General features: G+C 48.6%; 15 protein-coding genes across 15 annotated transcripts; 6 read left to right on the forward strand and 9 right to left on the reverse strand.

The window, feature by feature from the left end:
• Window positions 1-847: 847 nt before the first annotated feature.
• On the reverse strand, window positions 848-1,457 carry BDW43DRAFT_163597 (uncharacterized protein). The gene is made up of 2 exons (XM_032038623.1): window positions 1,084-1,457; window positions 848-875 (listed from the first exon to the last, which is right to left on the reverse strand). The coding sequence occupies exon 1, from the start codon at window positions 1,349-1,351 to the stop codon at window positions 1,148-1,150; it is 204 nt and encodes a 67-aa protein (XP_031897290.1). The 5' UTR covers window positions 1,352-1,457; the 3' UTR covers window positions 848-875; window positions 1,084-1,147.
• A 234-nt stretch (window positions 1,458-1,691) lies between these two features.
• On the forward strand, window positions 1,692-3,029 carry BDW43DRAFT_285460 (uncharacterized protein). The gene has a single exon (XM_032042931.1). The coding sequence runs from the start codon at window positions 1,848-1,850 to the stop codon at window positions 2,877-2,879; it is 1,032 nt and encodes a 343-aa protein (XP_031897291.1). The 5' UTR covers window positions 1,692-1,847; the 3' UTR covers window positions 2,880-3,029.
• A 1,027-nt stretch (window positions 3,030-4,056) lies between these two features.
• BDW43DRAFT_302378 (glycosyltransferase domain-containing protein) lies at window positions 4,057-5,469 on the forward strand (the record flags this gene model as incomplete). The annotated part of the gene is made up of 1 exon (XM_032045228.1): window positions 4,057-5,469. One exon carries the CDS (start codon window positions 4,057-4,059, stop codon window positions 5,467-5,469), a length of 1,413 nt encoding a protein of 470 aa, XP_031897292.1.
• A 458-nt stretch (window positions 5,470-5,927) lies between these two features.
• On the reverse strand, window positions 5,928-7,252 carry BDW43DRAFT_163659 (uncharacterized protein). The gene is made up of 3 exons (XM_032038625.1): window positions 6,901-7,252; window positions 6,686-6,838; window positions 5,928-6,513 (listed from the first exon to the last, which is right to left on the reverse strand). Exons 1-3 carry the CDS (start codon window positions 6,904-6,906, stop codon window positions 5,974-5,976), a joined length of 699 nt encoding a protein of 232 aa, XP_031897293.1. The 5' UTR covers window positions 6,907-7,252; the 3' UTR covers window positions 5,928-5,973.
• On the reverse strand, window positions 6,926-9,858 carry BDW43DRAFT_285466 (uncharacterized protein). Its single transcript, XM_032042932.1, has 6 exons — window positions 9,692-9,858; window positions 9,515-9,615; window positions 8,748-9,462; window positions 7,966-8,696; window positions 7,525-7,897; window positions 6,926-7,449 (listed from the first exon to the last, which is right to left on the reverse strand). The coding sequence occupies exons 1-5, from the start codon at window positions 9,752-9,754 to the stop codon at window positions 7,624-7,626; spliced, it is 1,884 nt and encodes a 627-aa protein (XP_031897294.1). The 5' UTR covers window positions 9,755-9,858; the 3' UTR covers window positions 6,926-7,449; window positions 7,525-7,623.
• On the reverse strand, window positions 9,859-11,873 carry BDW43DRAFT_285472 (intradiol ring-cleavage dioxygenase). The gene is made up of 2 exons (XM_032042933.1): window positions 10,579-11,873; window positions 9,859-10,508 (listed from the first exon to the last, which is right to left on the reverse strand). The coding sequence occupies exons 1-2, from the start codon at window positions 11,300-11,302 to the stop codon at window positions 10,171-10,173; spliced, it is 1,062 nt and encodes a 353-aa protein (XP_031897295.1). The 5' UTR covers window positions 11,303-11,873; the 3' UTR covers window positions 9,859-10,170.
• A 681-nt stretch (window positions 11,874-12,554) lies between these two features.
• BDW43DRAFT_313935 (uncharacterized protein) lies at window positions 12,555-12,858 on the forward strand (the record flags this gene model as incomplete). Its single annotated transcript, XM_032047699.1, has 2 exons — window positions 12,555-12,628; window positions 12,705-12,858. The coding sequence occupies 2 exons, from the start codon at window positions 12,555-12,557 to the stop codon at window positions 12,856-12,858; spliced, it is 228 nt and encodes a 75-aa protein (XP_031897296.1).
• An 843-nt stretch (window positions 12,859-13,701) lies between these two features.
• Window positions 13,702-15,956, reverse strand: nop58 (RNA-processing protein NOP58). The gene is made up of 3 exons (XM_032038627.1): window positions 15,663-15,956; window positions 15,389-15,549; window positions 13,702-15,326 (listed from the first exon to the last, which is right to left on the reverse strand). Exons 1-3 carry the CDS (start codon window positions 15,785-15,787, stop codon window positions 13,855-13,857), a joined length of 1,758 nt encoding a protein of 585 aa, XP_031897297.1. The 5' UTR covers window positions 15,788-15,956; the 3' UTR covers window positions 13,702-13,854.
• A 1-nt stretch (window position 15,957) lies between these two features.
• BDW43DRAFT_163676 (H(+)-transporting V0 sector ATPase subunit d) lies at window positions 15,958-17,758 on the forward strand. The gene is made up of 4 exons (XM_032038626.1): window positions 15,958-16,158; window positions 16,219-16,307; window positions 16,372-17,246; window positions 17,301-17,758. The coding sequence occupies exons 1-4, from the start codon at window positions 16,127-16,129 to the stop codon at window positions 17,382-17,384; spliced, it is 1,080 nt and encodes a 359-aa protein (XP_031897298.1). The 5' UTR covers window positions 15,958-16,126; the 3' UTR covers window positions 17,385-17,758.
• A 78-nt stretch (window positions 17,759-17,836) lies between these two features.
• On the reverse strand, window positions 17,837-20,304 carry BDW43DRAFT_285477 (ribose phosphate diphosphokinase subunit PRS5). Its single transcript, XM_032042934.1, has 3 exons — window positions 18,804-20,304; window positions 18,428-18,751; window positions 17,837-18,376 (listed from the first exon to the last, which is right to left on the reverse strand). Exons 1-3 carry the CDS (start codon window positions 19,728-19,730, stop codon window positions 18,320-18,322), a joined length of 1,308 nt encoding a protein of 435 aa, XP_031897299.1. The 5' UTR covers window positions 19,731-20,304; the 3' UTR covers window positions 17,837-18,319.
• Window positions 20,305-20,591: 287 nt separating this feature from the next.
• On the reverse strand, window positions 20,592-21,614 carry BDW43DRAFT_163730 (ubiquitin-like protein HUB1). The gene is made up of 4 exons (XM_032038629.1): window positions 21,125-21,614; window positions 20,931-21,069; window positions 20,746-20,842; window positions 20,592-20,681 (listed from the first exon to the last, which is right to left on the reverse strand). Exons 1-3 carry the CDS (start codon window positions 21,540-21,542, stop codon window positions 20,821-20,823), a joined length of 579 nt encoding a protein of 192 aa, XP_031897300.1. The 5' UTR covers window positions 21,543-21,614; the 3' UTR covers window positions 20,592-20,681; window positions 20,746-20,820.
• A 99-nt stretch (window positions 21,615-21,713) lies between these two features.
• Window positions 21,714-22,582, forward strand: BDW43DRAFT_163738 (PIG-H family GPI synthesis protein). Its single transcript, XM_032038631.1, has 3 exons — window positions 21,714-22,154; window positions 22,217-22,419; window positions 22,471-22,582. The coding sequence occupies exons 1-3, from the start codon at window positions 21,821-21,823 to the stop codon at window positions 22,546-22,548; spliced, it is 615 nt and encodes a 204-aa protein (XP_031897301.1). The 5' UTR covers window positions 21,714-21,820; the 3' UTR covers window positions 22,549-22,582.
• BDW43DRAFT_163735 (pseudouridine synthase DEG1) lies at window positions 22,565-24,688 on the reverse strand. The gene has a single exon (XM_032038630.1). It carries the CDS (start codon window positions 24,642-24,644, stop codon window positions 22,674-22,676), a length of 1,971 nt encoding a protein of 656 aa, XP_031897302.1. The 5' UTR covers window positions 24,645-24,688; the 3' UTR covers window positions 22,565-22,673.
• A 317-nt stretch (window positions 24,689-25,005) lies between these two features.
• On the forward strand, window positions 25,006-26,293 carry BDW43DRAFT_285488 (putative Rho-like small GTPase). Its single transcript, XM_032042935.1, has 4 exons — window positions 25,006-25,243; window positions 25,366-25,600; window positions 25,663-25,782; window positions 25,874-26,293. The coding sequence occupies exons 1-4, from the start codon at window positions 25,146-25,148 to the stop codon at window positions 26,033-26,035; spliced, it is 615 nt and encodes a 204-aa protein (XP_031897303.1). The 5' UTR covers window positions 25,006-25,145; the 3' UTR covers window positions 26,036-26,293.
• rps0 (40S ribosomal protein uS2) lies at window positions 26,276-27,965 on the reverse strand. The gene is made up of 2 exons (XM_032042936.1): window positions 27,693-27,965; window positions 26,276-27,619 (listed from the first exon to the last, which is right to left on the reverse strand). Exons 1-2 carry the CDS (start codon window positions 27,860-27,862, stop codon window positions 26,890-26,892), a joined length of 900 nt encoding a protein of 299 aa, XP_031897304.1. The 5' UTR covers window positions 27,863-27,965; the 3' UTR covers window positions 26,276-26,889.
• Between the last annotated feature and the right edge of the window lie 12 nt (window positions 27,966-27,977).

Consider the following 27,977-nt stretch of genomic DNA (forward strand, 5'->3'; position numbering starts at 1 on the left):
CTCCTTTCCATGGTGAAGGCTTCTGACCAGCCAATCTAGACCATTCATTCTATCTAGGACTCCCCGTGCAATTGCAACGATTCCCAGGGGAATAACATGCCACCGGGCATGGCCTCCCTTCGCAATCGCCTGCAGCTCCTGCTGACCCAATCCATTCTGGCCGAAATCTTAATTTACTTTCGCTCGGCGGGCTTGGGCGATCGACCACTAGCTCGGAGGCGTTCCATAGGTCGATGTATTTGAGTGCGGGAGCGAGTTTTATAGATCGGCCGTAGCTGGGTGAGGGGGTAAAAGCGGCCAGGGATAGCGCTAGGCCCTAAGGGTGACCAGTGTGAGGACTTGACCGCGAGGGGGAGGGGAATAGCAAGCCCAGGTAGGGTTGGGGATGGCAGGAAAGTGGTGCAATGGGAGCGGTTTCTGGCGCCCCGTTTGCCGTCTCGTAGAATACCATTTTAAATTCTTGCTTCTGTACTCGTTCATTTTGTATACTATAATTCTTAGCTCTTCAACCTAATCAAGGTCATGCTTGTGGTAATCATCCATCTAGTTGTTAAACGGAATGCATACAATATCGGGAATGGCAAAAGTACTAGTGAAGGCGAACTAGACGTTCATGCCGTGGCTTCTCAGGATTATTCGATAAAGTAAGTGTCTATCAAAGAAAAGGCAGGCAAATTGGCAGTCAGAAACGGCGTTGAGAGCAGCCATTTTGCGAAAGTCTACAACACGCGGCGGTGAGATTTACCACCTTGGTTTTTGGCTGAAGGAACTGAGATAACTTGTTCAGCCAGCTTGGGGTGCGGGGATCTTATGGATCCCATTCAGCCCTTGAATCATTTAGGTAGTTGAGCACCCTGGGGTAGAGCACCCATGACCTAGAAGAGTAAGCACCTGGGGTAGGAATAAAATAAGAGTCTGAGTTGAGATAGTGTGATTCCTGGTATTTTAGGGAACAGGCGAAGATTGCGTGAGCGTGTGCGTGGCTGGAATTGGGGCAGGTTGACGGCTTAAAGCGGCCTCACATGCGGCCATTTCTAGCCGCCAGTTTGCCGTCTGCTACTTATATAATATGTTTTCACCTACCTGTCAATCTTCCTGCGCGACAATGTGGCAAATGTGAGGTGGTTCAGTGCCGCATGCCCAGCACTCATCTCCGTCTATCTGTCTGACCCATAACTTGGTACTCTGAAAATGCACTAGACTTAAGCGATGACGCGCGTGATGTTACGACACTTGTAGCATCAGACATAATAATATTTGTGTGTATAGTACTCGATGGCTCATGTCTATTGGACGATCCAGGGGATAACGGAGGCGGCATTAACATTCGATCTCTCACGGAGTCTGCCATGTTGAGTCAGTTATCTTGTTGACATGACAGTCAAAAGATTATTTCACATACTGTCAAGTGTGTTTTGACCACGCGAGTCGTTGTTTCCCCTTTCTCAACCATGTTCCTACCCAAAGAGGTCGAGGAGACTTCTTTTACAAATGAAGCAAATGAAGCAAATGAAGGTGTAGGGCCTAGATGATGAGTCGTTAATGACGACAGAACCCGCGTCAGGAACCCTCCCGGATAGGTAGGCGGTAAACCGGACTACTTTATTGCCCCACTTGCCGTTTTGTAAAGTCTGTAAATTAACCTGCTAAAGGCGGTGAATTAAATCCATTTCGTGGGGCATCGCAACGGTCTGGACAACAGGCTACCACCCCTACTGATCTATACTTCAAATAAATGCAAGTCACGTCGTTAACCCGACAGAACTATTAACCAGCTCATGCTATAGAAGTCTCCAGGGCGACCCTGCCCCTCAATGCCTCCGCGAAGGCGCTCCTTATCCGAATAAATGGCTCCTTCACAGAACCCCGGTCCAACTCGCGCGGCTGCCCGAACCCCCATTTCACGACCTTCCTTCGAAACCGCACTCAATTTCACTGATCCATCCTTCGACCCCGCCGAATTTCTCAATGATGCTCTTCCCCCGCTGACGCTGGCGTCACCGCAATCATATACCCCTCGGGGCTCAACAGCTGTTTCCCTCGCCGAGTTATCGACACAAGTACAGTCGATCCTTACACAGACCAACGCACAAAATGTCCGGCTCTCCAATAATCTTACTCAACTTACCGATGAAATTCTACGAAGTGGTAGCCGTCTTGCCTATGAAGTCGAAGTGCTACGCGGAGAAGCAATTGGGCTTTCCGAGACCCTAACGGAAGCCCTACGAGATGACATTGCGAGGTTCGTTCCCAACACCGTGGGATCGAGCCGGGAGAGCAAACCGGACGCGGAGGAGGTCGGCGAGGAGTCACAGACAGCAGACACTGGAGAGGCAACTGTTCAAGATCCCGAATTTATCACGAAGCTACGAACATTGAACCAAGTACGAGCCCGACTGGAAGAAGTTGTCCAGACATTTGGCGATTCTATGGAATGGCCGCTACCGCCCTCTGAGACCTCTCTGACATCGTCTTTCATTTCGGTGTCAGCCCCAGAACCTGGTTCTGAGGCTCAGTGTCAAGAGGAGAAGGGCCAGGAGGTTGCGAAAAAGCTGCGCACGGAAGTGACGGAACTGCTCGATAGCAATGGTGGCGGGGAAGAGGGATTGGAGGCTGCTACGAGGCGTGTTGAGGCCCTACGAGTGCTGGCGACCGTGTGGAAGGGAACTGCAGAAGAGAAGGCGCGGGCTAGATTTGTGGATAGTTTGACGAAGTTGATCGATGACCGTCGGCGAACATTAGAGAACCAGGGTAAAATCACTTCGTCTCAGCAACAGGCAAAGCCACCAGTTGGACATCGGCGTCAGGAGAGCGAAGGACCGGGAGGTGGTATCTTTAAGAATCTTCAGCGACTAAGGGAGGAAATTTATCTTGAGTGATACGTTGCACATTTTTACTTTGTATATAATGGATGTTTCATTTCTTTGTTTTCGAGATCCTTAACATACATGAAACGAGCCAAGACCAGAGAGATGTCGATGACGCGGCAGATGGTGGTTTCAAAATTCAATTGTTGTGTAAAGGTCTTCTTATTGATTTCTGGATAATTAAAGCATGGGCAGTGCCGTGGGAATCTCCATGCAATCTATTCAGTTGAACTGACTATATCGTGGGTTAGAAAATTCACTTCAATGGATCGTACCGCAATCAAAACAACCAACGAGCGGAAAAGTCTCCACCGTCTACGTAAATCACACCCAAACCTGTCGCAATCCATCGCTTACTGCAACGTACACCTTTTTTAAACTTCAAGTTCAGTAGCTTTGATCCACTTACTCTTCTTCAACGGGTCCTCGATCATTACTAGCTCTGGCGGCTGCAACGTCGGCCATCATTATCCGGGTCTTTTTCCCATCTTGTCGTCATCTCTACTACACTGCTATTAATGCGCCGGACCGACATGGCGTCTTTCTATTGTCATTGAGTCTATACCACTCTGATCAGATGTCTTACTGCAGGAATGTTTATCTCCCGATGATTTTCAACCACGTTCGCTGAGCTCAGTCCTGTCTGATCAGCGGGACCGACGCCTCCTGCACTGACCATTCTCCCTTGCTCAGGACATTCTCCAGGAAAAGGCTTGGTCCATAGTTCGCGTCCATAGGATGGCTACCCTGGGGATTCCCAATGGCCTCTGGGCCGATCGATATCATTCTGCACGATCTACGATGACGACGCATGTGCTGCAGCTTTGCCATTTTCGACCCCGCGCTCGACCGACTAGGGCTCTTTTCCTCACAGTTATAGCATTCCTTCTTTTCATTGTCCTTCTGTCGCGTCCTCCCAGCGAGGTGAGCTATTGCGAAGTGAGTGTTTCAGGCTACAGGCTGACCTCTAGTTCTTCTGCAGCCAGCCGTGAATTACTGGCTCAAATATCCATCATATCGTTCATCCCAAGATCGCCCTGAAGACTTACCGATTGTTCACAAGGGACGACCTGCTCTTACCAGAAATGACACCCTTCCAGGCAATCTTCAGAAAAACAACCCTTCCTTCCACCTCGTCATCCCTGCAAAGCGCAAGTCACCCGCCCTTTGTCGGATGTTGAGTTCCGCCATGATTCTGGACTATCCGCCTCCAACGTTGATTAATTATGGTAAACAGCTCCCAGAGGGGGCTAAAGAATATGATGTCATGAAGGACCGGATCGCCGGCATACACAATTTCCTCGACAGTACACGGCATGTACAAGACAATGATTTCGTCCTGGTCGTTGATGGAACGGACTTCTTCTTTCAATTGCCCCCAGACGTGTTGATCCAACGCTTTCAAACGCTTTTGAAGGAAAACAATGTGAAATTACAACAGAAATACGGTCTTGTAACTGTGGAAAAATCTTTTGAACAAGGCGCTCCGGAGACAGTGCGAAAGTATACCCAGAGGGTCCTGTTTAGCGCCAGCAAAGAATGCTGTCCCGGACTCTCCCACGATGCAGGCTGTATCGCAGTACCGGAGTCTAGCCTTCCTCCGGATATATATGGGTGGAAGACAGACCGCCACCAGGAAGGAGTCCTTACTCGACCGCGATGGATCAAACCAGGCGCAGTGATCGGCCAGGTCGCAGATCTCAAGGCGATATACGCCGAAATACTACGCTTCGTTGAACGTAATCGCAATGCGCAAGGGGACTATATCGCTTTGACTCACTTATTCGGGCGACAGGAATACGTACGGGAACTGGAAAGGCGAAGAATGTCTAGCCCTGTCATGGAATGGATGTATACACAGATCGGTATTTCTGAGGCCTCGAATCTTACGGGGCTGAATCCACGTCTTGAGACCGGTCACCGGTACGAGTACGGCATTGGTGTTGACTATGAATCCCGCCTTTTCTTCAACATGTGGAATTCCAAGAAAGACGTGGAATGGCTACAATACAACAATGTCTCCAAGACTTCATCCGTCCAGATGCAGCACGGTGTTCCACGAGAAAGGCGTCTCTTACTACCTGACGATCTCAATCCTGAAAATCTCAGCAGTCCATTTACTCAGCCCAAGTTCGGCAAAGATGAGCCGCTTAACCCCCCTTACAATGCCACGCTAGACGCGCTTCCAAACCCCCGTTTCCGTTCATGGCAGAACCTCCCTCTGCTGACCAACATTCACTCGGCCTCGGTTCCTGCCCTAGTACACCTGGATGGAGACCCAACGCTGCGAGATACGTGGTGGTCTAAGATGTGGTACCACCCCTGGGCTCGTGCCCTTCTTCGCAAGTACATGCGTACCCCAAGTGGTTTCGAAGCTGCGCAATCGGCCTTACTGGGAGGCCAAGAGTGGTGGGACCTGCGGGGTGGCAAGGGAGGTATCTGGACCGACAAAGGCGAGTGGATTGATTACAGCGAGGTCTGTATGGGCTACGAACGTGACCTCTTCAACGATGGGTTTGGAAAGTGGGGGAAGGAGAACGGAGACTCCGATGAGCCGGTCTACAACCAATTTGGCCAGTTGATCAAGGGAAAGGAAGATTGATTTTCTATTCTTGATTGAGTTGAGCTTGCGGCGCTCAGACCACGAGGGAGCTGGTGATCAGCCGCATCATCCTGCACCTAAATCTTAAAGCAAACGACTACACATCTTAATGCTCCCAGTGCTGCGCCGCCTTTTTCAATTCCCTGCACATATTTCTCAAGCTTCCCTGCCAATGTATGCTAAGCCGCTCACCATATCCCATCGCATTCACACATATGTGACGTTTGGGCTTTACATATTCTTGCTTTTACGCGAGTCACATGGTGGGTGTCCTTTCTACCACCGAATACAGCTGACTGGCTTTATTTGTACGATATTTTATTCCCTTACGAGTATCCCCAGAGATACATGAGATACTATGATACACTCAAGACACTGCCTCTGAGCTACCATAACATGAAAATAAGACACCAAACGAACGGATATCAATTCCATAACCAAGATGCCCAAGTAAATATCATACAACCAAACCCAGTAAAAGAAGGATCTAAAAAAGAGTTGGTTTTACCCTGCCCCATTCATCCCCTGACCACTCCCCAACGTCCCCCGAATAATACCCAAGATAGCCGCCACGTCCTCATTGCTCAACCGCTCCTCTCGCTCCTCAATAACAGTATCCAACAGCGCAAGCGCTCCATAGTCCTCCTCCGCCAATTCTTCTTCCCCTTCCGCTCCCTCCCCATTCACATCAACATCCATCCCCCCATCCCCGTTAACCTGCCCCTCGCCCTCTCCCTGCTCATCGGCTCCTTCCTGACCCTCTTCACCCGCGGCCGCTTCTGCAGGGGGGCTCGCCCCTACACCAAGGTTCACAATCGTGACCACCTCCCCCTTCGTTAACCCGTAAGGCTGTAACTGCGTGATAAGATCACGAAGCGCGATGTCCATAGGCGTAGGTTCATTAGATTGGATAGGAGGCAGAGTCGGGGTATCGGTGGATTGGGATTGGGATTGCGCTAGTTGTTGAAGTTGTTCGGGGGTTTGGTGGGTGTATTTTGGGTAGTTGTAGAGGTGCGGGGAGAGACGGGAAACATAGTTATGGATCTGCATATATAACTGTCAGTAGGGTTGTGACAATCTCAGGTGGGAATTGCTCTAATTATATTATCTTCTCTTGTTCCTATTGTTAGAGAAGATAAGGTAGGACAGTATAACTCCGCAGTGCTCAAGCAATGATCCGAGTATATGAACTGGTATAATATAGGGAAGTGCACACCTCCTTAACTACGGTATTGTGGTCTCTTAGGTCTGGACTCGGGATCCAGTGTCTTGAGTTGGGGGGTGGATTCGGTGGTCGTCGCGGTGGGTTTGCTGTTAGGTAGGCTAGGACCTCGATGTTGGTGAGGACCGCGGATTGGGGGTCGATTACCTGCAATTCGCATTGTTAGTTTAGATATGTTAATCTGTATGGCTAAGAATTGGAAGCAGTACCCTCATGATTTATGTCAGTGTTCGGATTTCTTTATGCTGTATCGTAGTGAAAATGCGAGGGGAACGGGAAAAATGAGTGGTTCTGACGGCAGAATTGGGCGGTGTGGGATGTTCTGTTCGATCCCGCCTTGGGAGTATCTACTAAAGGGTATTCCGTATGTAGATCGATCTGAGATGCAAAGCAAAGCACCAAGATATAGAACTTTGGATATCCTTTGTCTATTGAGCAAAATAGGGTAACTCAGGGTGTCAGAATCACTGAGAAGTAGAATATGAATTAGACGAAAGATGCACGATTTGTTGTAGAGAGGAGCACTCCGGGTGATTCACTGAATGATATGCGTGTGTTCCGCAACCTGGAGAAAGAGGAACGTTGTCTCCATTGCTGGATGTAGCAATCTTGTGGCGTACTATTCAGGAGCGAGTGCCTAGCCTCGACTCTCGCCTAAGTAACCATCTTTCAGTGGGTACTACCTAGTCTTCTTTTTTCCTCTTCCACTTGTTCCTTGCGCAGCAAGTTGATGTCATTATATGATCTGATTTAGGTCACTAGAGTCAAAGCTGTATCAGTATAACACTCCAAGTCTCGTGCAAGGCCAAGTGGGAGATAACGGCAACACGCACCCTACGACCATTGATCTCATGGGCTGCGGCAGGCAGTAGAACATTCGGGACTTCTCCCACCTTTTCCACTAGGACACGACAGCTCAAGACTGATCCTTGTCAAGAGCAATCATTATGCTTTGTAGATCGCTGGTTCACAGTTCTGTATAGCGACTGCCTTGCTAAGAATATTAACCTTTGGATGAAAGGTTCAGTGAGATAGAACGGAGGAAAGCTACGCCCCTCTTGGATATTACGATTGAGCTCGGTGAATATGCTGGCTGTCTCTTCTATAACCTGCAGGTCTTCTTCGAAAGTCGGCGCGGGAGGAACGGTGGTGATCAATTGCCAAAAAAGAGAGATAACTGCACTTAATAAGAATTGGGCATATATCCTGTCACAACCAAGTGCATCTAGAGTCAGTTTGTGATAACTTGACTCTTTCAGGGAGGCGGTACCAACCAAAACGTTTCAGGTTGCATAAGATGTCGCACTCGACTGATGTAAAGTAAGGTGGATCGTGCTGACTCGTGGCAAATCTCCATACTAGATGGTAGTAACAACAAACTTTGAGGTGACGAAATACCACCGGTACTACTTGCCCCATGAATCTTTGACAGACAGTAGTAATATTCTAGATGTATGTTTACACCACGTAGACTTAGATCATGGAGCAATGAATCGGGCACGCTTCGGTCCAAGACGTCTTCCGGCTGACAGGTAACCGGAAAGTTCGACTTGATATCGCTCAGTTCTTGGTCTAACTCACGGATGTACTGAATCCGTCTCGCTTCAGGCTGGGCTATACCATGATCAGAGTACAGCAAACTTTGGATTTTGGATTTCATTAGGGCAAGACGAAGGTCTGATGGGAAGAGAAGCTCTTTTGTTGATAAGGGCTCTGGAAAGAACGATCGATCAGAGGAAGTCGATACATAAGTAGCAGGCAGATCTAGGTCACAGTCTGCATCGTTTATCAGTGGAGTCTTGCACTCTCGAAGCGACATTTCTTTGTCGATGGCGTAGCACAACCAAAACAGAGCTCGCACATGTTCACGGTGCTGACGCTGTTCTAAGGTCTCATCACGGACTGGCCTGTTCCGGTTCCCTCCAATATTGTACAGCATTCGCATAGCCATAGCAAGTAGTATTCCCGCCGGCCGCGGCTGGCCAAGGGGAGCGATGTAGAGAGCCTGTTGTCGTTAAAGATATGCTTCGGCAAGAGAACTACTAGGTTCACTTACTAATAAGACAAGCGTTTCAAGGCTTCTTAAGTTTTCATTGTCTATCATCAATTCAGGCAACAAAGTCAGCACTGCTTGCACGTACGCATCAGGGTCGGCACCAGCGAAGGCCAGGTCACGCCCGCGAATTCGGGTGACCATTGCGGTTAAAGCAACCAGACATGCATAGTTAGCAGGATTAGTTGTATTTTCGGGATGATTTAGGGCTTTTGGGTCGAGGTGAATAGGTGTGTTTTCAAAGTCGACCGCTGGGAAGATAGAATAGAGTCTGTTTTTTGAAAAGTACTCTATTGAACGCTGGATCAGAGGCTGCGGGGGCCATTTTGGAACAATTGTCCTCGTCGAATGTGTTGGATATTGCAACTTGAATGAATGGGCTAGCTGGTTTAAGAAATCATCAACATTGAGGTCGAACCCGGTCCGCTCGTAAACGGTAGAGGAGAAACATGGCGTCAGAGCAAAAGGAGCGGCGCGGGGACCGCAATATGCAAGATGCCACCGAAAGTTTGACAGCGCTGCATCAAAGCTGTATGATTCGAGTAAATAAGTTGTGGCTGACCATGTATTGAGGTATTGGCTGGGGGTCTCTAGAAAACTGGTTGCCCCTTGAAGAACTTTCGCTGGCGTGTAATGCTCTGAATTCAGACGGGTCTCTCTCTCCGCCCTCAGTGCCTCTTCTAACTGGCGCACCCTGGCTTTGGCATCGGCTAGCTCTCTGTTGTATGATTAGCCAGGTTCCTTGGAGAAAAGGCTGCTTTGCACCTTACTCGCGGACACTTTTTCGTTGCTGCACCGTGGGAGTGAAAGTACAAGGCACCCCTGCAAGGGAACAAGTCTCACAGGCTGGTTTCACTCTATCACAGCCGATCTGTCAAGCGTAACGGGAGAGAGATCAATTAGCACTGATCTTTCTTATTTTCCCGCTATAGCTGCTGTTAGCCTACCCTTCGATGCCGACATAGATCGCAGGCCGTCCGCACTCTTCCTCCACGTGAAGCGACGGCCATGAAGCTGACTTGAGCGATATTTTGGTAACGACAATAATCTAAACGAATCAGGGGGATATAAAATAATCAATATAGTATAATATATAACGTCGGGTAGTGTAAGACAGAATTGACTTTACTAATAATGGACGGAAATGGTGGGTTTTCCCCCGGAGTACCTTGTCAGCCTTTAAGGTTAGTGCTTTTCTCTCCCTCTCCACATGATTTTAAATCGATAACCTTGGTTAGGGAATTTATGACACACCCCCTTCCCTACTCTACTAAACCCTGGTATACAACCTAGACTTTCTTTTCTTTCCTTTTGTTTTGGTACAGTTGATATGCCCTAAAGAGTTCTCTCCCTCTTGCTATCATTCTCGGCAAACCTAGGTAGTCCTCTGTCTAACTGACCTACTCACAATATGTGCCATCATTCCTTAAAATGTATCAATTGCAGCTGTGTCCACACCGATAGTGATGTATCCGATCATCCCTTTGGCGACATCCTTACCATCCGCAGCGACAACGGATACAACGGGGTTGAATCCTCCTTCGGTGCCCTCGGGGAAAATAGAGTCTTCTACGTTGGGGGTACGATCGATTTGGGTGTGAGATGCGTAAGGTTCCAAGCTCATAATCTTCTGCGAAAGGGCTTCATCGAAATAGAGCTGTCCAGTGCTTACAGTATTGCCTGAAACAATGGTGCCGTTTCCTCGAACGCTCCAGTCAGTGTGCGCTTGAACATGGATATGAATAGCACGTTGGACATAAAATCCTGCAGTACAGATGATTTGTTAGTCTTTAATGGTTGAGGGGTCCTTTTTCTCACACTCTTTTGATCTCACCGGGAAATATGGTCTTGATCTCCATGACTCCATCTTCGTCGGTAGGCCACATCCCCCGTAGGAAGGTAGTATCATCCGTATGGAGATCGGTGACTCCAATCTCAAAATCAGTGATGTTCAGCTGAGCCAGGAGCTTTTCAAATTCGATATTCGGCGAAAGGTGGGTAAACGAGGAGTAAGAGCCCGTCGCATTGCAATGCCAGAAGTCAAGAAGGACATTCGGCAAGGGCTCACAGGTTGCCAAGTTGAGGACCCCCACGTCAAGCCACAAAGGCACACCTCTTTGGCCCTCCGTCATATCCTGACGTAGAGTCTGAGAGCGCGGCCAGACGTAGGGGCCACGAGTTACCTCCGGACTGAGGACGCATGTGTCGTTTTGGATGGCCTCGTAGTAAGGAGCATCCGTGGTAATCTCAAAGGTCGTGCTGTGACCAGTTCCTTCCCAACGCTTCTGCGTTGCTCTCTTTGCCATGCGGCGCCTATTGAAATTTGCAGCATGGTTGGCACATTGCTTAGCTAGCGTACTGCGCCGCAGAATTTCCGCGCGAGGCACGGCTTTGTCAGGGCCAGGGTGAGCAATTGCAGTGGTTGCTGCCAGAGCACCAAGGATAAGCTTTGGATAGTACATGGTGGTGATACTTCCAGTGGCAGTCAACGAATGATCACGGGTGTCCTGGCCTGGTGAGTGTGAGAGATCGAGACCTTTATATCTCTCGAGGAGCATTTTCGGGACAAACGTTCTCCATGCATCTCTTCACCTCCGCGGACTTGTTGATTTAGCATGTCCTAGGCCAATAGAAGCGGAGCATGTCTCAAACCAGCGGCCTCCAGTTTGTTGCCAAGATCCCATTTCATTAGATCTCGAGTGTAGACCGGACGAAACCCCCGTTGTCGTGATGGCATCACTTCCGTCCAATAAGTAAACAGAAAGGCCTTGCAGATAAGTATGCACAATTCCAAGAAATTGCTACGAAGCAACTGTAGCTAGAAAAGTATACATTTCCGTTTTCATTTCGCAGGCTCGACTGGTCTGCAAAGTTGCATGTTACCACCAGCTCGGGTTTTACCAGATGAGCGTGAGGCGGGGAACCCTGAAGAGCTTCACAACCTCATTGATTAGATCCACCACATCGTCGCCTCTTAGCGTCTGCAAATGGACGCTCTCCCAGATGTATTCAGAATTCAAGCCCCCGGCATAGTCATGTAGCTGAAGAATATCCTGGAGATGATTGGAGATGCTCTAGAGATCAGCGCGGACGGTCGATCCCAGCGTTCCAAAGCCCCGCTGACTCAGCGGATATAGATTGGTACAGTCTAGCTGATGTTACAGACAATATCGAGTAATGCAACGTTCAAGTTTAGGTGGTAGTAGATCACAGCTCATAATCATAAATAGGCGTAATCCGTATGATATAGTACTGAGTCATATGCTGCTATTTGATTCAATGCTCTAATACGATGCTATCATCAAGACGCTTTCCATTGTGCTATATCGAAGTTTAGCTCAACTCAACGGTTATTATCTTGTATGATTAGACTATAGAGCGGCAGAGGAACTACATGAATAGATCTTCTCCATTCTCTGAGAGCAAGAGCATCACGGTCCGAAACAATACCTGCAGAGGCATACGAATGATCATTTCCGCTGTACCTAGTGAAACCGCCTTGGCTCGAGAGCATATTAAGTATATCTGTCCATCAATTTGAGTCAGCTATGCTACGGGCTTCGTCATCTGTGTGGACCTGCTCTCTGTAGCTATCCTTAATACAGCGAGCAGCCTCTAGAAATGTAGAAACCCACTAATTGAGCACTTGGTGTGGAGCGACACACTAAGCGCCTGTCTAATAAACTAATGGGTTCGTGCCCAATGGCACTATAACTGGCATGTACGATAGCCATTGATCACATGTTGGCCAGATACTCTTCAATCAAGACCTTATCCACGAGGTTGAGAAGATACTCCATTCTCACCAATATGCATAAGTTGACTGAAAACTTCGATGATAACATTCTTCCAACGGAAGCTGGCACCAAAGACCCATACATGGAGTATGTCTTGCTTGGTGATGATGTCACGGATGATACTAATCTTCTCCGGGATTTCAATCGGCATCGCTGTTAAGAGGGATCATTATATCTCTACCGAGAGCTACTGGACCGAGAACGGTGGCGAGGTCAATGACAACTTCAGCATGAACATGGCCGGTATGGGTAGATTTGGCCCCGTGAGCCCCGTGAGTGCTACCGCCAGTGGCGCTTCTCCCAGTGCTTTCACCTGACGTTCAACAACATCAGTAGTGTAAGAAAATCAAAGATTTCATTCACCGTCTTGCTTAGCAACACCCTCCAGGAATATAGGCTCACTGGCCAGGCAAAATGTGTACACAAGCCGTATAATAATACATAAGTGTTTCAAATTTCACATCGATACTTCAATAGGCCTAGGCTGCACATTTCTTACAGCAACCCCCCGCCTCCCCATTCCCCAAATCCATAACTTCTCTCTTCAGGTCTTTCCACTCCAAGGTCTTACCCTCACAAAAAATTTCCCTCTCCATCAGCAACCCCAATACCTTGAACAATCAAGTTCGACAAGTAACCCCCATCTCATTAACTTAATCATTGTAGCTACGTATCAACTGATCTACTTCGTCCAGGACGGATTGAGAGGCAGGCAAATCTGCGATGCGGATAAGCCCGACAAGGAGAAAGGGTTTCAAGACAGATGACTTGGCAGCATGCGCGGCGATCCAGCCGGTGCTTTCGTTTATGATGTGAGATTTCGTTCTTGTTCTCTCCAGGTTGTCATGTGAGTGGTGAATGTAGAGGGGCCCAGTGGAAGTTGTCTGGCACTGGGGGATCGGTGCGAATGTAGAGTGATGTAGAGTTTGGGTTTAGAGACATCACTACAATTATGCTCGTTTCAGCTGAGTGTGTAGACTGGTGGTTAGATATGGGTGAGCAGAACATTCAACGGGAGGTTAGTTGCGTGACAAGATATTTATGCAACAGCCGTTACAATACATCGATGTACTTACAGTAATCGTATACCTAACTGGGCTACAGCCACGAAATTGGATGGAGAAATCAACATTAGACCTAACTGCCTTTTACCAACAAGCACCGCTGCGCCATGGATAGATGAACCATTCCATCCTATAAATGCCACCCAAAAAAATAGAAAATCTTCAAGCAAATGACAAGAAATTGAACCCACAAAGTGTGATATCATACAATAATGTAGCGATCCATCAGTTTAAACTTTTTGATATCATTTACTCGTCCTTCTTCTTCTTCTTCTTCTGTTTCTTCTCGCCGTCCTCGTTGTCGTCGGACCGCTTGCGCTTCTTCTCCTCGCCCTTGTCGGCCTTCTTGGCCTCCTTCTTAGCCTTCTTCAGATCCTTCTTGCTGACTGAGCTAGGGTTGCCTTCCGCATCGAACTGAATTTCGCCACGCTCGAGCTTGCGTTTGTACCGCTTGAGACTCAACCCGGCCTTCTCAGCCATCTTCTCGAGTTCGGCGTCCTTGCTCTTCTTAGACTTATGCTTCTTCTCCGACTCTTCAGAGTCGTCGGATGAATCGGCTCCGTTAGCCTGGGGTTCTTCATCAGAATCAGCATCGGCCATCTCCGTATCCTGGACCTCCTCGACAAGCTTCTTCTGCTTCTTGGCAGAGGCAGGCTCATCACCAACAACGGCATCAGCATCGGCATTGTATTTCCTCGCCTCATTGAGTTCGAACTTCTGGGGCTGTGCAGATGCACCGTTGGGAGCGATTGCAACACCGCGGGGCTTGAGAGGCTTGCCTTCCATGGCAGCCAACTTTCTCTCGAGGTTGAACCGAGCCTCCGTACCAAGAGCAGCCTTGTCCTCCTCGGTAGCGTCGTCGTCCCACTCAGTAAGGGCATCCACACGGAGACCAAGAGAAGCCTTGGCAGCGAGAACTCTGGCCATCTTGCCCTTGTTCCTGCCAGTAGCCTGACCGATGAGAGAAGCATGGTAGATAAGTCCGTACTTGGGCGTATCATGCTTGGTCTTCAGAGCACGGAACAGGGCCTTCTCGGCTCCCAGAATCTGGAGGGTACTGGCGGGGCTCTTGGAAAGGTTGGTCAAACTACCAGCGTGAGCGATGAGACGGGCGCCGACCAATTCGCCAACAAGAGCTGTCAGGTTAGGAGCGATGGCGTTCATACGGGCGGTTAAATAACCAGCGAGTTGTTGACGATATTCTGAGAAGCCAACAACCTGCTCAGCCAAGGCCTGAATGTTTTCCAAATCGTCCTGGCTGATCTCAGTACCCATGGATCGGTCGGCGGCAGCCTTGACAGAGCCCTCGAGCTCCTCGGGCAGGATCTCGGTAAGATCCGAGGTCTCCCAGTTGGTGCGCATGCCCATCTTCAGAACGAGCTTCGCGTAGGCAAGGTTGTCGTTAAGAATCTTAGCCAGCTCGGGGAAATGCCAGCCGTACCATTCCTTCACGCGCATAGCATAGTTGTTGAGCTCCTTATCCAGATCATCCAACAGACCAATGGCTTGTACGATCATAGTATCAATTTTATCGGGGGAGAACTTAAGCTTGTGTCTTGCAAGTGAGTGGGAAAGACCGAGAGACATGGTGGACATGTCCTGGGGGGCGAGGCCCGGAATTAATGTGGGGAGATGTTCACGGATAGCACGGTAGATATCAGTGGTGGTCGAGTCGGCAACAAGTTGGATATCCAGACCAGGAAGCTTGCCAATAGCATTGCCTTTACGAATATTTAGTCAATAACTGAATCAGTCTTACTCCGCGGGAACTCGATCGACATACCAAGCTTCGGGTCAGCAACGGCCAAAGAGACTTTCTTTTCATCCTTGACCTCGTCAAGCAGACTGGCAAGACGAGGGGTAACCTTTCCCTCAACAAGAGAGGCAACCTCCTCCAGAGCTGTGGCAGCGCTGTCAAACTTCTGGAAGCTCTTCAATTTGACCCTATGCGGAAGTGTTAGATGGACTGTGTACAGCGGGAAAATTTTTTGCTTCAGAAGCGCGTGCGGCGAGATTGAAGCAACACCGACGAGAAAGCAGAGGAAGCAACGACTTACAGGTTCGAAACACCCTCTGCCGTAGCAGCCTCAGTAGCCAAATCATCTCTCTTCAAAAGCTTCTTGTCCTTGGCCTTGAGCAGGGCATAACCCGCGCTGGTTTCGGTGAGGATAAACAGCGTCATGGTGGACGACCTCAGTTCCCAGCTGGTTAAAAAATAATTTAAACTAACAGCTATAAAGGTAGAGATTTAGGAGGAAGGGCCGGGGAGTGAGGACGACCGTTGACGAAACCGCCGAGAGCGTGCTTGGGGAAGTCAGTTTGTCGCTGCTGGCGGGAAATTTTTACCTCAAGTCCAAAGTAAAAAAATGAAAAAAGCGAGAGCCCATGCGAGTGGCTGAGTGGCTGGTGCGGCGGCGGTGTGTCTTACGTAACACGGGAAGCGACTGATGAACATGGACATACATACAACAGCTGTCTTACGGAGTGGTTCTGGAATCCCGAGCTGCATCACCATCCCACCATGGAGGGTCTCTTCTTTAACGTGAATAGCGGGTACGTGTGGCTGAGGACTATTTATGGACGTTGCGACGACAGTTAGCTGACATTTTACAGCTATGTTGAGGGTATTGTCCGAGGGTATCGGAACAGCCTCCTCACCGGCCAGCATTACAACAACTTGACCCAATGCGAAACCATAGATGGTCCGTTCACTCGCGCCTAAGTTACTGCCAATATATCAGTTACTAAAAAGTATCATGTCTGCAGATGTCAAACTACAGCTCGCTCCCGCATATGGCGACTTTCTCGCCGCGCTCCCTCCTAACCCCTCCACCTCAGCCCTTGCCGGCAAGATGACGGATAAACTGGTCGCTGAGTTCCGTTATGTCCTCGCCCAGGCCACAGGGTCGACAGCCAGATTTCTCGAATACCTAACTTACGGATATATGATCGATAACATTGCTCTTCTCATTACCGGTACCTTACATGAACGCGATACTCGGGAGCTTCTAGAGCGATGTCACCCCTTGGGTTGGTTCGAGACCTTACCCGTGCTGTGCGTGGCCACGAATATAGAAGAACTATATAACTCCGTGTTGATCGAAACACCGTTGGCTGGTTATTTCAAGGGCAGCCTTAGCCACCAGGATCTAGACGAATTGAACATCGAAATCGTGCGCAACACTCTCTACAAGAACTACCTCGAGGACTTTTACCAGTTTATAAATACGCACCCGGATTTCAAGGGAACCCCTACGCAAGAGGTTATGTCCGAGCTTCTGGAATTTGAGGCAGATCGCCGTGCGATCAACATCACGTTGAACTCCTTCGGCACGGAGCTTTCGAAGCAGGAACGGAGAAAGCTGTATCCGGAGTTTGGTAAACTTTACCCTGAAGGCTCATTGATGCTTTCTCGGGCCGATGAGTTGGAATCTGTTTCCCTTGCAGTAAGCATATCGGCAGATTACAAGGCCTTCTTTGATGCCGTAGGCCTCACTCAGGGTGCAGGCTTCGGCGGGGGCTCAGATGGAAAGAGTCTCGAGGATATGTTCTATCAAAAGGAAATGGAATTGTCCAAGGTTGTCTTCACTAGGCAGTTTACACCTGCGGTAGTGTACGCATGGATGAGGTTAAAGGAGCAGGTAAGTCCAAGACTATCGTACCATAATAGGCACCATAGCTAACCACTCATACAGGAAATCCGAAACGTCACATGGATTGCGGAGTGCATTGCGCAACACCAGAAGGAGCGGATCGGCAACTTCATCTCTGTTTTTTAAGCGATCTTTCTCAGCACTACCTAACGTTCAATCCATGTGATTTCTCCACATTCACAGAATCGCCTTATTACCCCGAGACATGTGTTTCCATGTACCTTTTCCCTCTCGCATTCACCCTCTCTTTATTTTGAAACTAGTCTCAGTTACTCACTTCTATGATGAGCGCATCAAATCGCCCGGCTACATTGCCAGTTCTTGGTCTCTTCTACTTGCCTAGGGCGTTGGGGGATCTCGTTTTGTGGTATAGTATAGATGAACTGGACATTTGCTTATACCTTGAAGATAAAAATTTCTTGTTTAACTATAGCTCTTTGTGGTTTTTAGGTAAGCGATATAACCAGGTATATTGAGTGTGCCAGATGCAGTTCCTGTTCTAAGGCTACTACGTCTGAATCTCTACCTGTAGCAGGTTTTACATTCGAAAGAATTTAGGGGGCATAGCGGATTACTGGGTTCTAGGTTAGTAGTGCTTGTATGAGAGTTAGTATATAAATGCATCTATGCAGATACATGTTCAGGGCAAACTCTCCCTAGAATACATGGTTTTGTTATTTTGCCAGATGATTGCAATTGCAGGGTAAGGGATGTAGCAAAATGCCATGCAGTAGCCTGAACAAGAGCAACAATAGCAACGAAAGGCAAAAGGGAAACGAGGTTCAGATAGAGCCCGGTCGGCTAGCCTAGGAGCCTATCTACTGGTTTCATAATTCGGTCGACATATTCAACGCAGGAACGCGATATGCGTTGATGAGATTTTATAGCCATAAAATGATCCAATATAGCAAGGCGGGCGTCATTATGTTGAAGGCAGTCCACCAAAAAGCAATCACTTCAGGATATAAATTGTTCTCATCACCCCTTTTTCCGTTGTCAGGATTCATGTTAGAATCCTCGAGAAAGGAAGAACAAAACACGTCAAAAGTTGAATAAAGTCGTTAGTCGTACTGGAAAAGGACACTGATACTCTCGCCATGGTGAACACGACGAATAGCCTGCAGTGGATTAGCAACAAAGCCTCATTTCTGACGTCACAGCAAACCTACCTCGGCAAAGACATGGCCAACTTCCAAAACCTCTAGCTTAGAGCACTGGCGCAGATGCTCTGCCTGATCGACGCTGTTCGTTACTACCACTTTGTCCAGGGCACTAGCGTTGATTCGATCAATGGCATCTCCGCTCAGGATACCATGAGTCACTAAGGCGTAGACTTGAGCAGCACCTTCTTTCTTCAAGAGCTTCGCAGCTCTAGTAATAGTATTGGATGTATCCGCCAAGTCATCAATCAGGATAGCAGTCCGGCCCTTCACATCACCGACCAACATCATAGTGGCATTCTGACGGTCTGTGATGCGTGTGGGACGGCGTTCCTATAGAATATTAGGAAACACCGAGTATGTCAAATCAGCAAGTAGAACAAACCTTGTGAATTAAGGCAAATTCAATGCCCATGGAATCCGCAATTGCCGTGGCACGCTTAGCACCACCCGCATCAGGGCTAACGATAACGGCCCGCTTGTAATTGGGAATATTCCGCTGAATGTAACTCTTGAGAAGCGGCCTGCCATACAGGTTGTCTACGGGAATGTCGAAGAACCCCTGATACTGAGGATCGTGCAGGTCCATCGTGATGATGTGGTCGGCACCAGCGCAGGCAAGCAAATCCGCCACCAGCGTGCCTGCCTGAGCCACCCACTGTTTATAGCCCGGACGCGGTTGGAAGTTGTTGATCTTGTTCGCACTATCTTCACTAAGAGCACCGTTCGGGATAGCGGCCTTGCTGCTCTCTAGTTGCGATTCCAGAGTATTGCTGCGAGAGAATCCACTTGTGGGACGCTTCTTCACTGGACTGCCATTGTTGATGTCCTCTATTTGAGCCTTTGCCAGGCTTTTCTGTAGATTATCAACACCATTCAAAAGACTCCCACTTTCAGGTTTTCCGGGGTATGGAGTTGTCGGAGTGCTCTCGAAAGTATAGCCATTCGCGGGCCCAGACTTCTCAGAAATCGAGGACTTTACAAGAGGCGCGCCAGTCTTATTGTAGGGAATATCACTCTGGCGAGAGTACGGGAAAAGCGGGAGAACAGCGGTGACCCTCTTGGCAGAGGCGGTCTTACACGCAGAGATGGTAATGAGTAGTTCCAGGAGATGGTCGTTCACTTTTCCGCCACCGGATTGGATGATGTAAACATCTTTCCCGCGAACGGACTCTTTGATTTCCACTCTGGTTTCGCCGACAGAGAACTTGGAAAGTAGCACGTCTGCCGGCGGTATGCCCAGAGTGCTGCAGATGTTCTGAGTCAGTTGCGGGTGGGAAGTGCCCCCAATGACAACGATATTGCGGACCATGGTGCTTGGTTCTTCGGGCTGATGATGTTTCCAAAAAGAAGGAGGATACAGAAATAATGGAGAAGATGCCTGTGCCGAGAGTGGAGAGAAACCAGGGATAATCGATGGAGAGAGAGGTCTGGAGGGGTGCGGGTTGATCGGTAAGATTAGCACGAAGTTAAAAGAATATATGATCAATAAATGGACGAAATTGCGGCGAAGATAGACAAGCAGCTACCTCATGGCGGGGATTCAAGAACGGTATCCGATTGATGGAGTGGAGAGGACATCGAGTGAAGGACTGAGGTAGAGGGTCGTGTGAGTTCCGCGATAGAAAAAAAAATGCCTCTGCCGCCAGTGGAACCAAACGTGCTCCAATCCTCAGATTTCTGCCGTAATAGCCCCAGGCTGCTACATGCCGCCTGCCGCATCAGGCTAGTTGCACACAAATTAGACAAAATCGACTGGAAAACGATGATTCGCCCCGCAAAGACCAGGTAGGATGTAAAATGACGCGAGGTGTGGGAGGGGGGAAAAGCAAGAATTATCTCCGGCTCCCGATTCCAGTGTCATCCACAAGTAAACCCGTAATTCCAAAAAAAAAAAAAAAAAAAAAAAACTCAAACAAGTAGCAGCAGCAATTGGTAAATCACCTCTCTCAAAGAGAAATGAGCAGTACCTGCACTCTCCGTCAAGAAAGTACTACCTATTGCATTAAAAGAAGAGTATTGTCTCCATTTGGGCCAATAGGTACATGGAAACTCGGTGAAGAATAAACTTGTCGGTATCAGCGGTCTGGATGGTTGAAGGGAACCCAAAAAAATTTCATAAATCAATATCTTCCATGCCAACCCTTATTGTCCCAGATCCAAGCCCCAATATTTTCGCTCGGTAGCAGGTAAAGCATATTAGAAAGGAATGCAAGTCATGCAGAGGTACAATGATACAAGTTGAGTCGCCTGTCTCGATGTCCTATGAAGAAGATCAAAGTCAACATCTACACTCAAGTATATACTCAGGAAGCATATTGACAGACCTCATACGCCAAATGGAAGACTTCGGGAGGGAATTTGCTCACAGGAACCTAAAGCTGTATAGTCTCCAATTTGATTCATTCACCAGTGCCGACCTCTCTGTAAAGTAAAGTCAGCATGAACATACTTGTCCCGAGGCGCAATAGATAACAAGCTACAGGAGAGGCATCTGGAAGGGATTGCTTACAGGTCAAGCTGACTTCCTGATGATATACTGTAATCAGCCAGGGTTAAGAAATCCTTGAAAGGACGCTCCCCTTGGCGCTTAAGGAGGATCTCATGCGGCTCACGCCCGATACGTGCGGCAACCTGCGCCTTGAAGAGCTCTGCGACATTAGTTAGAGGCCAACCTGCAATTCTCGATAACATATGGAAACAAACTGATAGGATCCGATGCAAGACAAGGGATTGAAGCCTTTGACCCAAGTCGATCGTTCACATGCACAATAATCATAGGCTCTGAAGATTGAGGTGCGGCGGACTTCTTCTCCTTCTCTTTCTTCTTCTTGTCCCGTCCAACTCTCTCATCGCTCTCAGGACCCCTTCGTTCACGATCGCTATCCTTGTTCCTGTCCTCATACCGATATGTATCTCTATCTTTTCGCGGAGACCTTTCCCGGTCCTCTCTATCTCTGTATCCTCGATTTAGTTTGCGTTCATCTGTATCGTTTCTGCTGTCGCCGTCGCGTCGTTTCTCCTTCCAGCGAAAACCTCCGCCACTTTTTCTTGGCCTTTCTCTGTCAGACCTCTCCCTATCAAGTCTCCGTCCTGGAGACCTGCTTCTTGAACGCTCCCCCATGACCAAAAGACGTAAGGCAGTGCGGTTAAGCGATCGGGGTGACGCTCACCGGGGTGACGCTCACAGCGATGGAATACAACCTGCGACACGTGATGATGTATTGCGGCCCGGCCTTCTGGTAGCAAGCAGCTCATGCTAGGCTGTAAACAGATTAGCGCAGTTTAATCATTGCTAAGCACTAACCTCGGTGCTTAACCCCGTGCCTATTGCGATCAAGCTGATACGAGAAGCGTCAAATATTACTCAAGGCATCGCAAAGCCTTGAATAAAAGGTATAAATGCCTGGGCGCCTGATACTACGTCGTCCATCTCCGACAACCGTCTCGTTCACCGTGTCCAATGCCTCTAGACACACGAGCATGCCAGCGAAGATCCTCTTCTATCTTCAATTCCTTTTGCGTGCATTAGTCTTTGTCTGCGTGGTGTTATTAAACATCGCAAGACTCCGCCGCTCTTTTTTCTATCAAAATGGATCCTTCGTCCGCTGGACTACAATATGGTCAAGCCCGCTAGGATCACTTCTTTGCCGCATTGCAGACTCATACAGTCCTGGGGTTATCGTCTTGGTGAGCGCGATTGTTATCTACGGTGCTTTCAGGAAGGGCTATACGGGTATGCTGAAGTGTTCCTATTGCGGGACATCGCCTTCAAAGCTAACCACTGGTGCTTCACAGAGGAATCCTTACTAGTCATACGTGGTCTAGGAATCCAAACATCTACTTCATCCCTGACCTATCTCTCGAAGGCCTCGACGCGCTTTATTCCGACCACCCAGATCCAAGACATTGTGATCCACGAGGCTTTCAAAGGATTTGAAGTCCGCTTCTACCTAGCAATTATTGTAGAAGGAGAGCCCGAAGTCGTCGTGGTCTTTCCTGTACGTACTAGTGCCGTATACACCGATCAAAGTTAACTAGTGTGTGGCCAGAAACTTTTACCGAACCGGGCAATACTGGAAGAGGTCTGGAGGGGTTCACGGCACTGTCTCTATGATTCCAAATCATAACATAAACAGAAGGCTGAAAGTTTCAATTGTTCCTTTTGAAACAGGCATCGTCATATTGTTTTGTTAGATTACCCCCTTCGGCTATCAAGTCTATAAAGGTATGTACATGCAAGTGGAATCCCTTTCTACATCTCCATGTGACTGGGCTCTGCGCCCTTTTCAGTTTTCCGCTGTTTGGCCGCAAGCCACCTGGCGTTTTGAACTTCCACAGGGTCCGTCTTTCTTTTCTGCATGACGGGTGTGTACTGTCCACCGGTTCTTGGTTCATTTGCGCCGTAGAAAACTTTTTGACCGCGTTTTTGTTGTTCATCTTTGGCACCCTTAACTTCACCGTTGACAATCCCTTGGTCCCCTTGACTGACAACAAGGTCTAGTAATGTACCAGCCAAAATCTCATCGATCTTTCGTTGCCTCCAGACGGACCAAAGGCCGTCAACTACTCCTCCGGATCCGAACTTGCCACTTCCCTTGCCCAATTGTGATTTAATCTGCCTGGAATCTCCAGGATAGATCCACTCCAGTGCATCTGCACGGCTGCCGCTTTTCTCATCGGGAAATACGCAGTTCCAAAGGACAAGGGGAGCATCGGAGGCCATCTCATAAGTCGGCTTGCGTGGGTTCTTGGTTATGTCTAACAAATCTGGTACAATAGTCGGTGACTCGAGCCCCTGGCCCACTAAGAATAAAATACCCACCATGTGCCGCACTTGATGCCACAGGAAAGCAGAACCTCTCAGGTTGAATACATATACTTGAGAGGGGGTTGGCGTAAATGTCTCTGGCGTTTGTTGTACAGCAGGGTCCTCCAGAGCTTGGAATCCCGGTTGACCAACATAACCTAATGGGCTACTTCTGGGGTCGAGGAGCTCAATATCAGAGTGATAGATGATCCTCTCGAAGTTCTCGATTTGTTTGCTGGTATCCAGCTTGCAAAAATTGCGGAAGTCGTGTACCCCTTCAAAGTACTTCGCTGCTTCGCGCATAGCGTCGATGTCTAACCACCCTTCTCTGTATTTTGTGCGGCTGACTCCTGCCTTGTCATTTGCACGTGAGCTAAATCCGAGATGGCCTGGTGTTGGAGAAAAGGCCGGTTGGGTAAAGAAGTATTTGTAATGACGCTCCCGACAAGAGAAACGGGCATCGAAACCTTCAGGGGGGTGTGGACACCAAGCTAGGACACGGATGTCCTCTGGGAGTACTCTATTTAGAATACTTAGGTATGGTAATTCATCCGCGATATCATCCCAGGTATCCTCCGCGGCAATATCGGCCGTAGTGGCTTCATCTCCAGTTTGCATGATAGTATCTGAGTTAGGGCCCGCCTGCGAAATATTATCGCGCTTGGGCCGCGAGCTACGTACCCTTAGACCGATAACTTGTCCAAAGGCGCTGACACCCCGGTCAGTCCTACCAGCCTTAGAATACTGGCATCCTTCCCAATTGATCGAGTACGGCTTCAGTACTCTTGGGCCCCGAGTATCCTCAAAATCATCCGCCTCCGCATTTTGTGGAAAAATCAGGCGAGTCTTCCGCAAAGCCTTCCACATCTCCTCTTCAATCGTAGGGAGCGGTGTGACGTTGCCATTGGCATGTTCGAGACCGTTGTACCGCTGTCCTAGATATGCGAACTTAAGAGCTATAAACCGGGTGTTGTATTTGGAGGGATCGATTTCTCGGGGTTGCTTCGGGGGACGATTCGGCGCACGAGTATGTGTGATATCATCCTTTGGGAGAGGCTGATATTTACGCGCACCCTTTGAGGAAGGTTTCGCTGCCTCGGTGGGGATGCTTGGGACTGTGTTCGAAGGTACAGGATCGCTAGCGATTTTCGAAGGTGGAGGCGCAAATTCCGCAGTACGGGAATGCAGCTGGCGCTCTAGCTCGGTGATCCTGGATATCAGGCCCTCCGTGGTCCAGGTCGAGTAATCGGTTTGACCTTGCGGTGGGAGTGATTCCCCGGTGCCGGACATTGTTTCTGTTGCGGGAGATTCGACTTGGGCGTGGCGACGATTGAGGGTTTGGAGGGTTCGTTTAGGCAGATTAAATTGTGCGATGCGACTCGAGTAAGAACAGAGTCTGTTTGAGAATCTCCACATCCCCTTGGAGCTTAGTGAAAGTTGTTCGTTCTACCCTGGGGACAGTTGGCGGGGGAGCAAATGTTGGAAATTTTGTGAAGTTATTTTGGTTAAGTAATTTAATATCCGTGTATGGTAATTTACGAGAATTTCACTACTGGATCGCCTTTAGCTAATTGAGGCTACATGCACAGTGTCTTCAAGTTCAGTGATATCATTGTGTGGAATTAAATAAATCTAAGTATACATCGTAGCTAGGCAATATATAATGAAGATACTTTAGAGTAGCACTTTACATTGTACTAGTGGTATTGCAATGGCTAGAAGAACTTGACATGACGTTAGCTTTTCTCAAAATACTCTTCCACCTTATTGATATTCGCAACGCCCAACCTCAACTGAAGAGCACATGATACCTTGATCCAGCTCAAGAGATATCCAGCTAACTAATGCAACCAGGCCCCTGCGTATAAGCCCAGAATTTTGGGGTCTACTGCAACACAGAAATTAATATTCATCGCAATGGCAGACCAAGAGAATCATCCCGACCAGGTTCAGGAGAGTGTAGTCACCATTCTACTACTAGGAGACCCAGGATGCGGTAAAACGACATTTCTATCGTAAGTTTAATCTAATAAGCAATTGAGGTCTCTCCACGGATCTTCCGAGACCTTCCCTTTTCACTAGAGATACCTTACTACCGCGTTCTATCCTCCGATAAGTTACTGACCTCTTAATTCAGATCATTAAAACAAAGGCCCAGCAGACAAAGTGGAAAAGATTCGCATAACCAAATTGAGCTGCTACGTGACAGTGACCAGCCTTTCCACTATGACATCCACTTCTCAAAGAAGTCTTTCGGTCTTGAGGTATATGATACTGCCTGTCCCAATCAGCACTGGTCTACATTGAAGCCGGATGTGGTTCTCCTGGCTTTTGATATTTCCAACAGAGATACTTTAGTCAATCTTAAAACTGTGAGCTCTTGCGACTAGTTTTAGCACCTTTACAAGTTAACCGCAGTCACTAATATTCTCAGTGGCGACACGACATCATTCGGTACTTCCAACATGGCAAAGGAGAACGAACCCCCGTTATGATGGTCGGCCTCAAAAGAGACCTTAGAGTAGAAGGCGAAGGCATCATCTACCCACAAGAGGCAAGTACCTCGTTTTGCAACTTGACCATCGGGAGATTTTCGTTAGCAATATTGAGGTCTGACTTATAGATTTCAAAACTGACTAGAGCAGACGTACCGAATTGCGCAAGAACTCCGATGTGACCGTTATGCCGAGTGTTCTGCCATCACGGGAGAACTTTTAGCAGAGACATTCGAGGATGTAGCGAGACTTGCGGGCATGACAACTACAGACCTTGGGGGACAGACTCAAGGTGGTTGTACAATCCTTTGATGAAGGAATAGAGAAGATACCCTTTTTATGATGATATATTGTTTTGTATGGTCGATTTGGCTTGTGAATTTACTCGTTCTGGTCATTGCCATTTCATCCTGGTTACTCTCATTACTAGGACCTGCTTACGGCTAGAGTAGAGTATAATTAGTTTACGTGAAGATAGGTTGACGTTCATTACATTTGAGCCAATACGCAACTTGTCTCCCTATGCCACGATGCCCGTACATACATATCTCCTGAAGACATGACTTGCTGATTACACTACTGCCACACTAGGTGTTACTCGGAATACTGCTGATACACGATGGAACATGCATATGGTAGCTAGTATCACGTTTCATTTACGACTAAAATTAACATGCAGGGAGAAACCAAGGTAACGGCTAAGTCCACCTTGTGGAAATTGACAGCACAGGGCTTTCCCCCAGAAGCTCACTGAGATAATAGAACAACTGGATATCTTTCCCTCGTAAGCGCCACACAATTTTTGACAATGCTATTCCTCCGCGCTGCACCATGGACAAGACGTGATAACAGACTGAAAGAAACGGATTTTCCCCGCAGCATACCAAGGAAAGTAGAAAAAGATGGTTGAAAGTTGTAGGGTTCCCGATCAGAAGCTTCGATCACTTTTTCTCCTTTTTTTTCTTCTTGCTTTTGAAATAGCTTTTCAAACAGAGACTAGGATAGACATGTCAAGAGAAGATTTCTTTGCGGGAGATGCTGCCGGATAATCGTCAGATCATGGGTTAAGAAAAATTGAAAACGTCAGTCCTCCCTAGCGCCAATTCTTCGCGGAAAGAAAAATCTTTGTCCCTCTAATAGCTTTCCTTCGTCACCATTCATGTTATTTACCACTTGCCCTCAGCGGGCTGGGTCTCAGCCCAGCTCTCACCACCAGCGGCAGGAGTGGAGCTGGCGGCCCAGTCACCACCATCAGCCTCCCAGCTGGTAGCAGCAGCAGCGCTAGCAGCAGCGAAAGCAGTGCCAGGAGCACCAGCACCGGCACCCTGGGTATCCCAGTTCTCGCCGACGAAGCCAGACTCAACGGCAGCGGCACCAACCTCCTCGGCACCAGCGACCTTAGCCTCCTCGACAACCTCCTTGTTCTCCTCGGCCTCAGGGTCACGGTAGAAGTAGAGGTCAGGAACAACATCCCACTCAGTCTCGCGGGTGGCGAGGGTGCCACGGAGACGGAGGACCTCACGGGCGAGCATCCACCAGATAAGACCGATGGAGTGACGACCCTTGTTGTTGGTGGGGATAGCAACATCAACGAAGTCGGTGGGGGAGTCAGTGTCGCAAAGAGCAATGACGGGGATGTTGACGTAGCTGGCCTCCTTGATGGCCTGAGCGTCGGTGCGAGGGTCGGTAACAATAATGAGACGGGGCTCCTTGAAAGAGCGGGTGATGTAGTTGGTGAAGTTACCGGGGGTGAAACGGCCGGCAATGGCGGTGGCACCGGTGTGGGAAGCGAACTTGAGGACAGCACGCTGGCCATAAGGACGAGCGGAGATCACACAGATATCGGCGGGGTTGTCAATACTGGCAATGACACGGGCAGCCAGGAGGATCTTCTCCCTGTAGTTTCCGCGCACGTTAGTTTTCCCACGAAAATAAATGTGATAATTCTCTTCCCCGCTCAGTGACATACCAGGTCTTGCCAATGTTGATAACATTGACACCGTCGGGGCGAAGCTTCCAGAGGTAAGGCTCCATGTGAACCTGAAGGTTCTTGGAACCCAGGTGGCACTGAGCAGCGAGCAGCTGCTCAATGTCCTGCTGGGTGGGGTTGAAGATCGGGGGAAGCTGAGAGGGGGCCATGGTGGGCGATTGATATTGCAATGAACAGCGAATTGAATATATCAATCGACTGGCGCTTGTCGTAGAGGTGATGACGGGAAAGAGACTGACGCGAAGGTGAACTTGAGGCCTCCGC

The sequence above is a fragment of the Aspergillus alliaceus genome, assembly GCF_009176365.1.
Source record: "Aspergillus alliaceus strain CBS 536.65 unplaced genomic scaffold BDW43scaffold_42, whole genome shotgun sequence".
Lineage (NCBI taxonomy): Eukaryota > Fungi > Ascomycota > Eurotiomycetes > Eurotiales > Aspergillaceae > Aspergillus > Aspergillus alliaceus.

What these genes read in the sequence shown, in the direction of transcription:
- BDW43DRAFT_163597 (XM_032038623.1), bottom strand. Translation starts at nt 1,351, where the DNA reads ATGGCAGACTCCGTGAGAGATCGAATGTTAATGCCGCCTCCGTTATCC.
- BDW43DRAFT_285460 (XM_032042931.1), top strand. Translation starts at nt 1,848, where the DNA reads ATGGCTCCTTCACAGAACCCCGGTCCAACTCGCGCGGCTGCCCGAACC.
- BDW43DRAFT_163659 (XM_032038625.1), bottom strand. An exon ending in ACAATACCGTAGTTAAGGAG is followed by an intron (nt 6,514 to 6,685) that starts GTGTGCACTTCC and finishes TTATATATGCAG; the next exon opens with ATCCATAACTATGTTTCCCG.
- BDW43DRAFT_285466 (XM_032042932.1), bottom strand. Translation starts at nt 9,754, where the DNA reads ATGGCCGTCGCTTCACGTGGAGGAAGAGTGCGGACGGCCTGCGATCTA. An exon ending in CAACGAAAAAGTGTCCGCGA is followed by an intron (nt 9,463 to 9,514) that starts GTAAGGTGCAAA and finishes ATCATACAACAG; the next exon opens with AGAGCTAGCCGATGCCAAAG. An exon ending in TTGAAACGCTTGTCTTATTA is followed by an intron (nt 8,697 to 8,747) that starts GTAAGTGAACCT and finishes TAACGACAACAG; the next exon opens with GCTCTCTACATCGCTCCCCT.
- BDW43DRAFT_285472 (XM_032042933.1), bottom strand. Translation starts at nt 11,302, where the DNA reads ATGCTCCTCGAGAGATATAAAGGTCTCGATCTCTCACACTCACCAGGC. An exon ending in GATCAAGACCATATTTCCCG is followed by an intron (nt 10,509 to 10,578) that starts GTGAGATCAAAA and finishes TCTGTACTGCAG; the next exon opens with GATTTTATGTCCAACGTGCT.
- nop58 (XM_032038627.1), bottom strand. Translation starts at nt 15,787, where the DNA reads ATGACGCTGTTTATCCTCACCGAAACCAGCGCGGGTTATGCCCTGCTC. An exon ending in GCAGAGGGTGTTTCGAACCT is followed by an intron (nt 15,550 to 15,662) that starts GTAAGTCGTTGC and finishes ACTTCCGCATAG; the next exon opens with GGTCAAATTGAAGAGCTTCC. An exon ending in CGTTGCTGACCCGAAGCTTG is followed by an intron (nt 15,327 to 15,388) that starts GTATGTCGATCG and finishes ATATTCGTAAAG; the next exon opens with GCAATGCTATTGGCAAGCTT.
- BDW43DRAFT_163676 (XM_032038626.1), top strand. Translation starts at nt 16,127, where the DNA reads ATGGAGGGTCTCTTCTTTAACGTGAATAGCGG. An exon ending in TTCTTTAACGTGAATAGCGG is followed by an intron (nt 16,159 to 16,218) that starts GTACGTGTGGCT and finishes GACATTTTACAG; the next exon opens with CTATGTTGAGGGTATTGTCC. An exon ending in GGATGAGGTTAAAGGAGCAG is followed by an intron (nt 17,247 to 17,300) that starts GTAAGTCCAAGA and finishes CCACTCATACAG; the next exon opens with GAAATCCGAAACGTCACATG.
- BDW43DRAFT_285477 (XM_032042934.1), bottom strand. Translation starts at nt 19,730, where the DNA reads ATGGTCCGCAATATCGTTGTCATTGGGGGCACTTCCCACCCGCAACTG. An exon ending in AATTTGCCTTAATTCACAAG is followed by an intron (nt 18,752 to 18,803) that starts GTTTGTTCTACT and finishes AATATTCTATAG; the next exon opens with GAACGCCGTCCCACACGCAT. An exon ending in TTGGCCATGTCTTTGCCGAG is followed by an intron (nt 18,377 to 18,427) that starts GTAGGTTTGCTG and finishes AATCCACTGCAG; the next exon opens with GCTATTCGTCGTGTTCACCA.
- BDW43DRAFT_163730 (XM_032038629.1), bottom strand. Translation starts at nt 21,542, where the DNA reads ATGGGGGAGCGTTCAAGAAGCAGGTCTCCAGGACGGAGACTTGATAGG. An exon ending in TCTTGCATCGGATCCTATCA is followed by an intron (nt 21,070 to 21,124) that starts GTTTGTTTCCAT and finishes CTAATGTCGCAG; the next exon opens with AGCTCTTCAAGGCGCAGGTT. An exon ending in TCAGGAAGTCAGCTTGACCT is followed by an intron (nt 20,843 to 20,930) that starts GTAAGCAATCCC and finishes TTTACTTTACAG; the next exon opens with AGAGGTCGGCACTGGTGAAT.
- BDW43DRAFT_163738 (XM_032038631.1), top strand. Translation starts at nt 21,821, where the DNA reads ATGCCTGGGCGCCTGATACTACGTCGTCCATCTCCGACAACCGTCTCG. An exon ending in TTTCAGGAAGGGCTATACGG is followed by an intron (nt 22,155 to 22,216) that starts GTATGCTGAAGT and finishes GGTGCTTCACAG; the next exon opens with AGGAATCCTTACTAGTCATA. An exon ending in AAGTCGTCGTGGTCTTTCCT is followed by an intron (nt 22,420 to 22,470) that starts GTACGTACTAGT and finishes GTGTGTGGCCAG; the next exon opens with AAACTTTTACCGAACCGGGC.
- BDW43DRAFT_163735 (XM_032038630.1), bottom strand. Translation starts at nt 24,644, where the DNA reads ATGTGGAGATTCTCAAACAGACTCTGTTCTTACTCGAGTCGCATCGCA.
- BDW43DRAFT_285488 (XM_032042935.1), top strand. Translation starts at nt 25,146, where the DNA reads ATGGCAGACCAAGAGAATCATCCCGACCAGGTTCAGGAGAGTGTAGTC. An exon ending in GGTAAAACGACATTTCTATC is followed by an intron (nt 25,244 to 25,365) that starts GTAAGTTTAATC and finishes CTCTTAATTCAG; the next exon opens with ATCATTAAAACAAAGGCCCA. An exon ending in CTTTAGTCAATCTTAAAACT is followed by an intron (nt 25,601 to 25,662) that starts GTGAGCTCTTGC and finishes TAATATTCTCAG; the next exon opens with TGGCGACACGACATCATTCG.
- rps0 (XM_032042936.1), bottom strand. Translation starts at nt 27,862, where the DNA reads ATGGCCCCCTCTCAGCTTCCCCCGATCTTCAACCCCACCCAGCAGGAC. An exon ending in ATCAACATTGGCAAGACCTG is followed by an intron (nt 27,620 to 27,692) that starts GTATGTCACTGA and finishes CGGAAACTACAG; the next exon opens with GGAGAAGATCCTCCTGGCTG.